This window comes from Glycine soja, chromosome 1 (genome assembly GCF_004193775.1).
Source record: "Glycine soja cultivar W05 chromosome 1, ASM419377v2, whole genome shotgun sequence".
Taxonomy (NCBI): Eukaryota; Viridiplantae; Streptophyta; class Magnoliopsida; order Fabales; family Fabaceae; genus Glycine; species Glycine soja.
The window spans coordinates 50,646,316-50,662,316 of NC_041002.1; the positions used below are offsets into that span (position 1 = coordinate 50,646,316).

The 16,001-nt window shown below is 31.2% G+C and overlaps 1 protein-coding gene and 1 non-coding gene across 2 annotated transcripts; both read left to right on the forward strand.

Moving 5' to 3' along the window:
• Positions 1–500, forward strand: LOC114405660 (bZIP transcription factor 27-like). The gene has a single exon (XM_028368107.1). It carries the CDS (start codon positions 60–62, stop codon positions 468–470), a length of 411 nt encoding a protein of 136 aa, XP_028223908.1. The 5' UTR covers positions 1–59; the 3' UTR covers positions 471–500.
• Positions 501–15,299: 14,799 nt separating this feature from the next.
• Positions 15,300–15,371, forward strand: TRNAE-UUC. The gene has a single exon. It is a non-coding gene; the product is annotated as a tRNA-Glu (tRNA).
• Positions 15,372–16,001: the final 630 nt, after the last annotated feature.

The window sequence follows — 16,001 nt, forward strand, 5'->3', positions numbered from 1 at the left end:
TAGTGTAACGGTACTCCACACCCCTTGCCCCCCCCTCTCACTTCCCTTTCCCATTCACCATGGAAGAGGTGTGGAAAGACATTAACCTGGCTACCTTAAATGAGCAAAGCACCATTAGTACTCGCCCCAACGTCGAAGGCGTTATGTTTCAAGACTTTCTGGCTCGACCCTTCACCACCATTGACCCACCAAACACCACCTTACTTTCCTCTGCCTCTTCAGAAACCGCCGCTAATTCTCTTTTCTCCCCTGCCTCTCCTGCCCCACCTCTCGTCACTCTCAGCTTGAGCTCTCTCCCTCATCACCACCACTTCCGTTTCGAACACCCCTCCTCACTCCCTCCTCCACCCTCCAACAAAAGATTTGCTCAACCTGCTGACCATTGCAGCACCATAGGCGACAGAAGAAATAAGCGCATGATCAAGAATCGCGAGTCCGCTGCACGATCGCGTGCTAGAAAACAGGAATAGTATCTATCTCGCTTCCTATTTCTGTATCATAGCAACATCAAAACAAACCACAGTGACTAGTTAACTCTGTCATCTTTCATGTTTCCACGTGTGTTGAATAAAATTGTCTCCAAAAAAGGATGTCACTGGAAAACAAAAAATTGTATATATATATATATATATATATATATATATATATATATATATATATATATATATATATGTATATATAAACATCACTGTTGAGTGTTGACGGAATGAAACATATATGTAATCGGGTTATGTTATGCAGTTTATATCATTTTCGTTTTTTTTTTAATGAAAAAACAATGCTTAACATGTCTCGCTTTTTGGTTTCTTCAGGCTTACACGAATGAACTGGAGCTTGAAGTTGAGCACTTAAAGGAAGAGAACGCAAGGCTCAAAAGACAGCAACAACAGGTATAATTATGGTTCGAGAAATTACATTTCTATTCAGGAGAATAATAGAAATTAATAAAATGGAAGGATCACTAAACGTGTGAACTAATCAATTAACAGGGCGTTGTTGTAGTTTATAATTTTGAGTTTAAGTCTCTACTCTTGGGTATGTAACTACTTTGAGAGAGTTCAGTGTTCATAATGTTTCTACTCTGCTCAAGCATATGTCCCCATGCGATCTCGTAAAAAATAAATATAATTGAAGGACAATGCAACTAATAATATCAGGAAGAGAAATAAATAACAAAAATAATAGTAAGATTTTTATATATATAACTGTTTTTGAAAAGGAGTAAAGAAAATATCTTGAAAACATACTATGAAAATAAAGAAAAAAAGATATTTTGACAATCAAAGCTTGTTAACATATATCGAGAGAGTTGACAGAGAAAAGAAAGAAATATAAGAGAGTTGAAAGAGAAAAGAAAGAAATATAAGTATGATAGGTGATATGATTTAACGGGATGAGAGAGATTAAGAGAATATAAGATTTTCTATTTAAGTATTTGAAACTTGAGTGTGGAAATATCAACACCCAAATAAAATAACTCGTGTTGTTGTTATCCCGCGAAGATAGTTAATTATTGGTCACTGCACATACTTGATAACAGTAGTTCATTCTTTTGGTAACAGTAACTGTGTGTGTGTGTGTGTTTTGATATTGCACTACTAGTAAAAGGTGATTGTCCCTATTATACTATGTGATTGCAGTTGTATGAAGCCGCAGTCAGTGAGCAAAAGAAGAAGGGCACCCTATGTCGAGCATCTACGGCACCATTTTGAGGAGTCTCTATTTACTATTTAGTGTCCACCTCGATCAGATGCGGCCCCTGAATCTCCGGTTTACCCTTTTGAGTGAAGATGATGTAATGGGTTTTAATGCATTTCTAGACTTGTGGTCATGACCCTTCAACGTTTAAATCCCTCCCTTTATAGACGTTAGAGAGTAATTTGGGGAATGTATGAGATATTAATGCGAAGTAAGAAGAACGGGCTTTTGCGTTCCCTGAGGGGAACTTATTTTGATGGGTCTTTATATGGTATTGCCCTCTTAACTAGTTTTGACGTCTTGCGTTGCATTTTTCTTCTCTATCACTGAACTTTCTTCATGCGGAAAGCTGTCTGTTTGGTGAACTATTCATATTCTTTTCCTTCAAAAGAAACTATCCATTCTTAATTACCCTAGCTGGCTAGCATATCTAAGATTGCTTTAGTTATATATTTTAATCATAAGTAATGATATGGAAACACTATTTTAATCTAAACACTCTATATTATAACTAAGATATTGGGTTCAGTAGAATTAAACTCGGTTCTTTCAAACTAAATTTAGAGGGATAAAAAATGGGTGATCGGAGGAAAGATTTCACTAAAAATTAAAAGTGGTAAGACAAATTTTGTTATATTTTAATAATTAATAATGTTAGTAGATATTTTATATCAACAAATAATAATCAAGTAGTTTAACTCAATCGTGAACATGGTGTATGAATATGATAAATTTTCTTAATTACATGTTTGATTCTTAGGTATATATAAAAAATATCAATAACTTAATAGATGTATTCATCATAAGCTTTATCATATTAGTTTATTATACTTAATAAATGAACTTATTTTATTAATTTTAAATATTTTCAAACGTTGCTTAAAATAGTAATTAAGCTTTTTTCTGAACAAATAGTAGTCAAGCTTATAATGCAATAATTGTAGTTAAATTTTTTATTTTTAATACTTTAATAAAAAAATTATCTATTAACCCATTTAGTATTACACTATTTCTTATTTTTAGCAAAATATTTAATTTTTGAATAAAAATAAAAATAATTTAAAATTATAATTTTTAAATAATATTCTTGGTTACAAAAAATTATATAATAATTTTTTATTTGATTTTATAATTTTAATTCATATAGTCAATTAGTGATTACTTAATTATTATTCTGGCAAGTAGGAAGAGCCAAAGAGGAAACCAAAGAGTCTTATAGGCTGGAGGATATTTGCACGACGGGACGTTTTGTTCTTTCCCCCCACCATGGGCAACGAGTATTATTATGTCTGATTGATTCACATTTTTCTTTTAAAAAAAATTATCATTTAAAAAAATTAAATAAAAAATATTTTTTCAAATATGTTGCCAAATATGACTTTATCATGACATCATTGACATGAGGAAGTGGCCAAAAGCTTAATAGTAAATAGTTTTTAGTTTTAAAATTTAGTAAAATTAATTTAATAAAATGATGTTGAAAGGTTTTTTTCACCTGGAAGCGAAAAACTACATATTATTTTTTTTGTTTTTTAAAAGAGTAAATTAAAATTAAAAAAGAATTATGATTATAAAAATTCTACTTAACTCATTTAGTTACAATTAATTTCATTTATAAAAAAGTTTTTTTTAAAAAAATAATTATGTACTGTTATCGCCATCACATGCATTTCGATCGTATTATTTTCTATTACGATTAAAAGTAACATAAGACAGCCAAACATATTACACATGTTTCATGATTAATGAAGTCACACAGGATTTTAGCCAGTTGAAAATGAAAACAAACGGGTTTCGTTGCCTCAAGATTACAAGCATCAACTCGAAAATATAATAATTAATTATCGGATTTAATTTTTACATACTATGCATCAGTATAAAGATTTTTATTATTAATCAATTAAAAATTATATTAGTTATTATTTTTATGGTTAGTTTGGTTTAAAGAAGAAAGTGCAAGGAAAGAAGGGAAAATGAAAGAAAAGTAATAGAAAATGTGATTTTTTAAGTCGTTTAATAGAAAAGAAAATGAAAGGAAATAAAAATATTTATTTTGCTCTTATTGGTTGTGTAGAAAATGAGAGATGGTAATATATCTGTGCATGTGTAAAATGATATAAATATTCTAAATGAAAGATGAGATATGAGATGTAACATAAATAAAAACATTTTTACTTTATACATAAAAATAGTTTTACTCCCTTTCTTTTCTGCCCAATTTTTGTCAAAAAATAAATTTATGTGGGACTCGTTTCTATCCCTTACATAACGTCTAGTGATATTATATAAATTAAACTAACTAAAAATGTGAAATTAAATTGGATTTACAGAAAACATTATAATTAGAAATCATTAAAATTAAACATGTGTACTTTTTAAATGCATACGTAAAACACTGCGGATCTGATAACATAAGCATCCTAAAATAGATGAAGGCATGATGAACCATATCGTTATTGATAGTTGTTTTGCTGCAAAGTAGGTATGGAATGGGTCTCACAGTCTTATCTTCCTTCCAATTTTGGATACATAGATAAAAACACCTTTATTTTTCTCACATCTCATTCTTTATTTACATTAATTTATACATATATTGTTTATTTCTTTTATTTCACTTTCCCACACACACAAAAAAAAAAGAATTTATCTTTTTTTTCCTTTTATTTTCTTTTCTATCGAATAACTTAAATTTTATTTATTCCTATATCACTATTTTTTTTATTTCCTAAAGCAAGCATACCTTTAAGATTTAGCTATCTCTCACATAACAAACTTAAACTTGATACAATGCAAAAAAAACATTTTATTCCATTAACCGCTCACGATCCATGTGAAGTTTTCCAATTAGTAATTGAAATCACCTTATTGCCACAAGCACAACAAATTATGAACATCCATTTAACATTATTTATGCAGACATTTGGGGCTTGAAACAATACGGTCATAAATATTTTCCAAATGTAAAGTTGGTTACAACACAAAATGCAGATATTACTATCAAACAAATCAATTTGGTAGAAGGTTGTTTTAACTTAGAGGTTTTAAATTATTATCTCTAGTGTAAGATACATGTATGGTTATTCAGCAAATAAAAAATAAAAAAAATACACGTATGGCTAATTGTTTGCGGTTGATTATTGTTAATATGGAAGCCCATTTGCTTTTAAATTGAGTGATACTCATTTTAATAAAATCAATTTTAAATTGTTAAATATAATTAATATGGATATTCATTTTTTTAACAAATTCTATATTAAAATGTACATAACATTCAGAATTTAATTAGAATATACTATATTGTAAAATAAACTATCTTATCATCTAATCCATGGGTTTCATATATATAATAAGATTATTATATTTAAAATATTTGCTTTAAAAATTATATTTAATTATTTAGTAGTGTAACCACCGAAAGCCTGGATGTTTTGAATTCAAATCTTAAGTTATTTAGTTGTCTTGAATATTTGGAGCGAAAATGGATCTTATCACATATTCTACACCAAAAAAGTGTAAATAGTAGAAAAATTAACTCTAAAATAAATCCAAGGTGTTTGTGAAACAAAAACATAGGTGGTGGAGCATAATCTCGGTTGCAAGATACTACATATAACGGATAAGTTGCTATTTGGAGCATAATTGCTGTTGCTTTGCGGTCCCTAGGAATCATCAGATTCTGCTCCTTCCTAATTTGCTGGCTGGGGCCTTTTTTCTTTGATGCAGTTCAATTTGTGATTTTGTTTCGGAGGGGCCTAAAAGGCGTTTTGTTTTTTTTCCCTCTCCTTTCTTTATCGAAGTATATATATATTTTCATTTCATTTGTGATCGAATTGTTGTCCACCCAAGAGTGGACGAATACGTTCTTCCACACGGGGAATGTTCTCAGATTAGGTAATTTAGTCACGTATGGCAGACAACATAATAGCTTTTCCAAAAGGCAATGTGGTACCACAAATGGGGAATATAATTGTTGATTATTATCAACATGCATATATCCCCTTTTTCACACGAGTAGAGATCCTTTTTGTCTTTCTCTCCTAATGGAGAGAAGACTAACCCTTACCACACCATTAAGCTAGGCCCACTAGGTTCCTTCAAAAACCTTTGACTGGACCGCAACAATAGGAGTGATTTTTGTTCTTTTTTCCTCCTAAATTCCGTCACGCCAAGTTCACTCATTCTTTCAAGGTGTATCTCACAATTAAAATATAAAATTTTGGAACAAAAACATGTTGGGTATGTCCACCTAACGTGAATGTTAAAGGAAAAGATTTCATCAATTGATTTCAATAGATGAAAAAATAAAAATATAATTTTTTTAAAAAATTAGGCATCATTAAATTTGTCAGACTTTTAGGTAACATAACAAGTCATGGGTTCCCAATATCAGTTCACTAATTGTTATTATTATCACTGATAACAGAGACTAAAACTATTAACAAGATATAGAAATTAAAAATACTAAATTTTTTGTTATAAAGACTAATAGTAAGGTGTTGATCCAGAATTTTTGGCGTTAGGTTGGAAACTTTAAATCAATAGATAAGTGTTTAATCTTAGAACTAGTTACACTAAACCAAAACACTTTTAGAGTTCTTTGTTTTCAAAACTAGCAATCTTTAGATTTTTAATTTAACAAACAGTGTATCTTTTCAGAAACTTATTGCAATAACAAATTTTGTATTAAGTATAAAAAAAGTATTTGGACTACAATAGTTAATTTGTATAAATGTCAACAAGTTTTATTGACAAACACAAGATAATACTTGAACTGTAAACATTTTCGAATACATAAACATGGTCACAATAACATAAGACTAGCTAAATATTCAAAATCAATAAAGAATGAGTCATAGGAAAAAGAATGAGTTATAGATAGTTATAGAAAGGAGAATGAGTTATAGAAAGTAGAATGGAGATCAAAATCAAAATTGAAAATAAAAGAAATGAGCAAGAACTACATGTTTCCATTACACCAAATAAGCCACAGTTGCGGAAGAATTGATTTACAGAAAATATGCAAATGTTCGTAACCAAATAAAAATTATACATTCTTGTCTATTTATAAAAACTAATTTTCATGATTGATCACGACATGTCTTTGAACGCGAATTGATCCCTTTGGATTTCGTCATTTGTCTCACACTACTTCGTTGTTTTGAATAATTGTTAATCGTTTAGTAACGAGTCGATTTCTTTTCTTTCGAATTAATGTATTCAAGGATATCATATCACCTCTTTGGAGCCTATCAAATTGAATCTATCTTTTTCAACCTCCTATATCTCTATTTTCATAATGATCCTTTTGTGAATTTCATGTTTTAAATATTACTAAAAAGATCTTTTTTATTGCATCATCAATATTCAATCTTAATAGAAAGAAAGATAATCGAGCATAATTTCAAACTAATTCATTCAAATGATCCTAACACTAGAATAAGTCTCAAATAATTGTGAAATAATTATTTGAACGTAAACTCATGTTTTACAGGTCAAAGTAAGGATAAAAATTAGAGTTTTATGAAGAAATTTTGTAAAATATAGTGTATTGTCGAGAAAATAGTTAGTCAGCGTAGGATTAATATTATAACTAAAGTGAGTTTATTCTCAAATCACATGTATCAAAAACATATTTTCTGATAAAATTTGAGATTTTATAAAACTAAAATCAAATGGCTGTGAATTAAATATAGAAAACAGTCAGATAAATCGAATAATTAAAATTATTAATGGAAAGTTTAATTTTAAGTTATAATGATAAATAAGAAATATAATTTAAGTTTCCTAAAAAGTATCAATTAAAAATAAATTTATTTAGTCAAAAGTTAGTTAAAACGCAGATGAAATTTTACCTGTGTTGATCTCTCGCTCAACCAATTTTTACGTCATCCCTCTCCAGTATTACTCAAAAGAAATGGACATTTTCATTTCATTTAATGAGCATATGACACATGGCTTAAAATGGAATGAATGGATGAGATTTATTCAGCGGCACATTCACTCACTCAATGCACATCTTTCTGCATGTTCTAAGTTTTTTTTTTTTCCTGAATCTGCACGTCTTAAGTCCAATTTACTATTTATTAAAAAAAAAGTCCAATTTACTAATTCTCTTCTTTCTTTTTTTTATAATAAGTTGTCTTATTCTCCTCTTAGGACATTCATTTCACAGTGATAATGTATAACAGTCAAATCATCTTCTTCAGGTTTCCACTTTTTGTTTTCTCTATTTGCAGGATTATTTACTGCTTTAATGGATTCTAGGAATTTTCATACTGGATGCTACCAATTGTAGGTTAACATATGAAAAGATGACACCCAGCAATTCTTCATTTGATCTTCATCTTTTTCATACTGCATTAAAAAAAATACTTTTATTTAAATTAACAGTTTAAAACACTACTTTTTTTTAACCTTCACACCGTTCGATGCCAAAAACATCCAGCGGTGGGAACACATACTGCAATAATGACGAATTTTTTTTTATTATAAATGGAAATCATTCCCTGTACTGATGGATGTATGACTGTGATTGTTACAAATCTTACATAATGTGAATTTAATTGACAATTATAAAGTTGTTGGCAATCATTAATGTTCTTGTTTTGTCTTGAACAGAAAGAGTTTGGTGTATGAAAAATCTTCTTGCATGTGAATCATTATCCAACTTCATTATGTATTAAGAGTTAAAAATACTTGCAATGCTAAGACATGAAAAATGGCGCCTCTTTGCAGATGCAAAGAATTAACTAACTTCAAAGTGAAGGATTATCACATATAGTATAATATGTTTATGATTAGTCGTTATGCAATAAGGAAAATTTTGTTGCTTGACTCGCATTTGATGACAAAGTCCTAACCGTGGTTGTAAGTTGTTTTACTATCCACAACATGTTTTTCACATCCTTGAAGCTACCACATGTTCCTGGGCTGAAACATTGCCTATGGCCTTCGTCACTGACAGACCCACAGCGAGTCAAAGATGTGCAGTTGTATCCCCTCATTTTTTTAAATTTATTAAATTTATAAATAAAATTTTATATTTTTATATTTTATTTCATTTATATTTATATAATTAAATTACTAATTTTATTTTTTTATAATTTGTACTCACTGACTTAGAATCTTGAATTCCTCACTCAACTTTGTGAAGTCACTATTGAGTATTGACAAAGGAGAAGGGAAGGTACTTTCTTACAAGTTAATGTTCTGTGTTAATTTTCTGAAAGAAAATGAAGGCTGAGCAGTAATTCCTCGATTCCCAAAATTGAGAGAAAAAGAGAGAGAGGGATGGAGGGAGAAAGGCGTAACAGGTGAAGAAAGAATAACAGAGAAAAAAGTGTTTTTCAGATTCTTTTCAGACAAATAAATTTTTTGAAACAAGCAAGGGAACGTATTATAAATCATGTCCTGCTAAACTGGTACAAAATGTAATAGAATAAACAGGACAGAGGAATACAGAACAACCAACAAAAAGTCTCCCTCCCATTACCAAAAACCATAATACGAAAATGAGTACCATCACAATATCCATACAATACAATACCATCACTCTCATATCTACCAACATGTCCTAACATTCGTAAATAGAAGATAAGCATTTTCTTGCATTTGAAACCAACCAGACACTGGATAAACAAAACCAGCTCTTTAAAACAAATAAATAAAATCTCAACCTTTAACATTTTTAAGTGACACAAATTGTATGGAGGAGTAAGGAAATGGAGATGTTCCTGATGCATTGTATAAGAATACAAACCTCAGGTGGGATCTGAGAAGAGAAAGTTCTTGACTTTGAAGATTGCAACAAACTAGAGGGAAACCCAAATGATGATGATAATGTTGGAATCCGCTTTGAATACAATAAATAAATAAATAAATCTCAATCTTCAAAATTTTAAAGTGGCACGTATTGTACTGTTCGGAGGAATAAGGAAATGAAAATGATCCTATCGCATTGTATAAGAACATTAACTCTAACCTCCTTAGGTGGGATATGAGAAGCGAAAGTTCTTGATTTTGAATATTGCACAAAACTAAAGGGAAACCCAAATGCTTATGGTGGCGGGATCTGCTTTGAAAATGGCACAAAACTGCTTCGAAGATCAAACCTTGGTTGGATCCGTGACATAAAACTCCTGCTATGCCTCAAAGCTCTTTGAAACATTTTTTTAAAGCGTTTGTTTTTTTCAAGGACAAAATGTAGTATAAGATGATTTCATATTATTTTTATTGCTATAGTGCTTAATAAGTAATCACCATTACATTATCTTTCTAAACCAATGGACTGCTTCATTTCTAAGGTAAGGTGGGGTCTGTAAATAGAAATACTTCCAGCACATTTCTTGAAGATCATATTTCCTTTCACACGTGATTTATATTTTATATATTTTTTTGTTTATTAATAATATGCTTATATGTTGTTTATGATTTGTACTTTTATTTCATTTAATAGTGGTCCTTTAATATAACATATTTTTATGAACATGATGAAAAATAAACATGACACACAAGCAAGGGAAGGTGGGGACTCGGGAGTATAGAATGTGAAGGGGAGTATTTATCGACTGGCGCTTTTTCCTCATATTCATAAAGTTAATTCCTTTTTGAGTTATTATCATTAAGTTTCTAATGAGTATAGTTAATTAATAACTTTATTATCCTACACCAGTTTTGGTTTCACCATCATTAGATCCTACTAACTATAATCCGTGGAGTAGATCAATGATTACAGCACTTAGCGTGAAGAATAAAGTAGAATTTGTTGATGATTCAATATCCAAGCTCGCACGAAACCATGCTCTCTTGAGAGCCTGTAAATGATGCAACAATATGGTAGTATCGTGATTGGTACACCCAATTTTAATTTTGAATCATCAAAGCATATTATGGATGGGCAATGTAGTGGACATCTAGAAAGATTTGAAGTCTCAATACTCTCAAGGGGATTTATTATGTATCTCAGATCTTCAACAAGAATTGGTGTCAATAAAACAAGGTGATACCACTATACCTGAATATTTCACAAAATTATGGGTTATATGGGATAAATTGGATAGTTATAGACCTGATCCTATATGTACATGTGAGACTAGATGTATGTTCTTGTGATGCTTTAATTACTATGATACAAAGAAAGACTCAAGATCAAGTCATGCAATTTCTGAGATGATTGAATGATAATTACACCAATGTTAGATCAAACATTCTAATGATGGACCCTTTACCTAAGATCACTAAAGTACTCTCTTATGTGATTTAACAAGAGAGACAAATTAATAGTTCAAATATGATTAGAAATTTAAGCCTAGTTAATGTTAAAAGTTCTAGCTTAAACAAAAATTCTGGAGTTTCATATAATTATTGTGGTAGAGACAATCACACAATGGAGAATCGCTATCAAAAGAATGGTTTTCCTTCCAACTTTTCATCTAATAGAGAAGGGGGAGGAAGTCAAGGATCTTTTGGTAGAGGCACCATGAGTGGAAGAGGAAACAAGGTATGCACAAACTATGACATCACTAGCCACACAGTGGAGGAATGTTATAAGAAAATTGGATACCCTCCTGACCACAAGTTTTATAGACCCCAAGGGAATTCAATAAATAATGCAGTAGCCAATACTAGAAGCAGTGTTAATAATGGTGTTAAATAACATTTTGACTCTTCAAATCCAAGTACTTCTTAATCCAATGAAATGAAATTGGCACCACAACAATATCATACTTTACTTGCTTTGATTCAACAACAATCTAATGTAGCAAATCCAAATTCTACTACTTCTTCTCACATCAATTAGATCGATACATTTCCCTCTCATGTTTCAGTTCACACTGTTGTAGGAAATGTAACTACTCGCACTATAACTAAGCATGATTCAGTTGCCTGGATTCTTGATTTTGGTGCAACTGATCATGTTGCTTCCTCCTTGAGCTTACACTCTTCATATAAACAAATTCAACCCATTATTGTTAAGTTACCAAATGGTGAATAAGTTGTGGTCACTCATTCGAGGACATTTCACTTTACTGAGTCATTTTACCTTACAAATGTCCTATATTTGCCTAGTTTCACATTCAATCTCATCTCTATTTTTAAATTGGTCGCTTCTTTGAATTTTAAATTCACTTTTTGTGCCAGTAAATGTTTCATACAAGACATTACCAACCAGAAGATGATTGGTATAGTTGATGTGAATGATGGTTTGTACAAGTTTCAGATGCAATCAATTGTTGGTCAAGACTTAAGTTCCTTAGCAAATTTTGTTTATTCTATTTTTTCTTGCAATAAGATGCCATTTGATCTTTGGCACTGTAGATTAGGACATCCGTCTCATGATATGATTCTTGTAATGAAAGCAAATTACCCATATTTGTCCATTAATAAATATATTGTTTGTGATGCTTGTTTTCCCTAATAGTACATCTCATGCTTCTCTTCCCTTTGCTTTGATTCATGTTGACATTTGGGACCTTTGTGCCATTCCCTCTATACATGGTTATAAATACTTCCTTACTATTGTTGATGACCACACTAGATATGTATGGGTTTTTCCCTTAAACTCAAAAGTCGATACACAAACACTTTTCAAAGCATTCATTAATCAGGTTGAGAGACAGTTTGATACTAAATTTAAAATTGTCAGATTTGACAATGGTGCAGAATTTATAATGCATCAATTCTTTAATGAAACTGGCATCATTCATCCAACCACATGTGTTGAAACCCCTCAACAAAATGACATTGTTGAGAGGAAACACCAACACCTCTTAAATGTTACACGAGCCTTGTTGTTTCAATCACATTGACCCCTTCTATTTTGGTCATATGTTATTCTTCATACATCATTACTGATTAATTGTTTTCCTACACCATTCCTAGATAATGTTTCCCCAAATGAAAAGTCGCATAATACATAATTTGACATATCTACACTTCATGTATTTGGTTGTTTATGTTATTCTAATACATTAGTTGCATAGAGAAAGAAGTCAGATCCTAAAGCTCTTCCTTGTGTTTTTCTTGGTTTTAAACCTCATAAGAAGGTTGTGTTCAATTTACACACAAAGGTTATTGAAGTTTCCAAAAATGTGGTTTTTCATGAGGATAATTTTCCTTGCCATGATTCTGCAAAACCATTACTTCCTCATTCTCATATTTCCCATACACCCTCCACAGTCAACCCTTTTTCCAATTCATTACTAAACACCACCATTAATTCTTTACTAAAGTCTACACCATCACCAGACCCTCCTTCACCTTCACCTGTCTCTGACCATGAACCATAACCTTTGATTAATGATGTCATTCATCGTAGATAAAATAGACAGAGGCATAGACCAAGCAGATTTACAGACTATCACACCAAGTTCATATCAACTGTCACCACTTATTCTTCAGGTATTCGTTATCCCCTTTCTTATGTCCTTTCTTATGATAGTTTGTCTCCTAAGTATAATAGTTTCGTCATGAGTATTTTATCTCAAGTTGAACCCAACTATTACTTAAAAGATTCCAAACATCCACAATGGGTTCAAGCCATGGCTAAAGAAATTACAGCTTTAGAAAGGACATATACTTGGATTATCACTGATTTACCTCCCAACAAAACAACAATTGGTTGTAAATGGGTTTAAAAAATAAAGCACAAGTCTAATGGCATAATTAAGAGGTACAAGGCACGCTTGGTTGCCAAAGGTTACACCTAAATAGAGGGACAAAATTACTTGGATACTTTTTCACCAGTGACCAAGATTACCACTGTCAAAATTCTCCTTGCTCTTGCAGCCTTCAATTTAAGCAACTTGATGTCAACAATGTTTTTCTGCATGGTGATCTCAACGAGGAAGTTGACATGATTATGCCCCTTGGAATGCAGTTTCTTAAACCATGTCAAGTTTGCAAGCTCCAACGATCTTTACATGGACTTAAACAAGCCAACAAACAGTGGTAGGTTAGACTTTCCACTTTTTTAATCTCACATGGTTATCATCATTCTCAATCAGATTACCCCCTTTTTACCAAACACTTAAATTCCTCTTTTACAACATCATTAGTGTATCCAAATGATGTTGTTCTCATTGGCATTGATTTGACTGAAATTTCCCAATTACAAAGCTGCTTGATAATGTTTTCAAAATCAAGGATCTTGGTGATTTGAAGTATTTCCTTGGATTTGAAGTTGCTATAAATTCTGAAGGTATCAACATTTGTCAATGCAAATATGCTCTTGACATTTTGAATGATGCTGGACTCCTAGCTTCTAAGCCTATTTTGACCCCCATTGATTATGACAATAGACTACATCAACATCCAGGAGAGTTATTACCTGACATACATGCTTCTTTTTTTTGAAGGCTTATTGGTAGATTGATTTATCTAACACACACTCGACCTGACATCACTTTTGCAGTTTAGCATCTCGATCAATTCGTTTCAAAACCAATCACTGCTCATCTTCAAGCAGTTCACAAAATTCTTAGGTACATTAAGGGTACTCTTGGATCAGGCCAATTGCATTGATACAAGGAAGTCAATCACTGGCTACTCCGTTAATCTTGGTGATTCTTTAATCTCTTGGAAATCAAAGAAGCCAACAATAATTTCTCGCAGTTCCTCAGAGGCAGAATATCATTCTCTTGCTAGTGCCACTTGTGAGATTCAATGGTTGACTTATTTGCTTGAAGACTTTTGGATTCCCTTTATTCGACCAGCTTTGTTATTTTGTGATAGCAAGTCTACACTGCATATTGCAACTAATCCAGTTTTCCACGAGTGTATGAAACACATTGAGATAGACTGTCACATATTTCAGGAAAAGCTTGTTGTTGGTCTTCTCAAGTTACTTCCAATTTCCTTAACTAACCAGTTAACTAACATTTTCACCAAGGCTTTGTCTTTGGTGTTTTTATGTTCTTGTATTCCAAGTTGGAAATGTCTAACATACATTCTTCAACTTGAGGGGGGATCTTAGTGTATATAGAATTTGTTACGGTTAGTTGAAAAATAGTTAGTTCAAATAGCAAGTTAGTTGCAAGGTAATTATCTTTGTATGCCTTGTATATAAGAGGAACATACCTCACCTCATGTAATCAATCAATTATAGATTCAATACACTTTGATTAATCCTTTTCCATTATCTTCTTCCTTTAAGTTAACTTTGTTCTTTATATCATCATGTCACCATACAACTTTGATAGAGAAGATAAAAAAAAATTATGTACACTTTTGTAAAATAAAAGAAGAAAACAAGGAAATAATTAACACCATTTGCAAAATGAGGAAGAAAAAAATGTCACATTAATTTTTTGAAAGTCACTTTTTTATTAGTGGTATGAGATATAAGGTTGGTGGTTAAGAAAGAAGAAAAAAAGAAAAAAAAATGAATTTGGTCTTTCCTATTAACAAAATTAACAATTAATATTTACTTGATAAAAAAAATGTTATAGTATTTTGAAAAGAAAACCAATAAAAACGAAATTTAAAATAGATGGAGTAAAATTTTTAATTTAACTAAATACTTTTAATGCAATATTTTATAAGACAAATTTATTGTAAACAAAGTTCTATAATTATATTTAAAATAGAATAATAAACAGAAATCCGTTGTCGTCCAGCGGTTAGGATATCTGGCTTTCACCCAGGAGACCCGGGTTCGATTCCCGGCAACGGAATAACTTTTTATGTTTTGTGTCATTTTCAAATTTCGTTTTGTTTTTCCCGGTCAAACTTTGTCCTTTTCACTTGACAATTGACATTGAGTATTTGGGCCAGCTGAAGGCTCAAACGTATACATTGGGCTGATGTTTATGTTCAAAGTGTGGGGGATTCTAGGCAGTATATCCACTTACCCTCTTTGTTCATCTACTTTTTTTCAATTTGTTTTTCAAAAATGTCATCTTTAGAAAAAATACACTTTTGATGCCAATGACGACAAAGTTGAAGAGGAGGAGGGAGAGGCGGATAGAAATCTTTGACAGCAATGTAATAACACCTAATAACAAACTCCATTTTTTTGTGAAACTTGGGTGGTAATGGGTTTCTTTCTAAAAGAGTTCTTGCTTCTATCAATGGGTTTCTTTCTTTTATTTGTTTTTTTTGTTCTGAGTGGTGTTTTCCGTGTTTGGGTCATGCAGAGTGTAGCGCCGCTTCTTTATAGGAGAGTATATTTTTTTCTAAAGAGAAAATGATGTATGTTAACAGGGGAGTGTATTTTTTTCTAAAGTGGATATTTTTTTTAAACAAACTGAAAAGAAGAGTGAATAAGTAAAGAGAGAAAGTGGATATAGCAACTACCGGGATTT

Excerpts from the sequence above, each read along its gene's own strand:
- LOC114405660 (XM_028368107.1), top strand. The coding sequence starts at position 60 with ATGGAAGAGGTGTGGAAAGACATTAACCTGGCTACCTTAAATGAGCAA.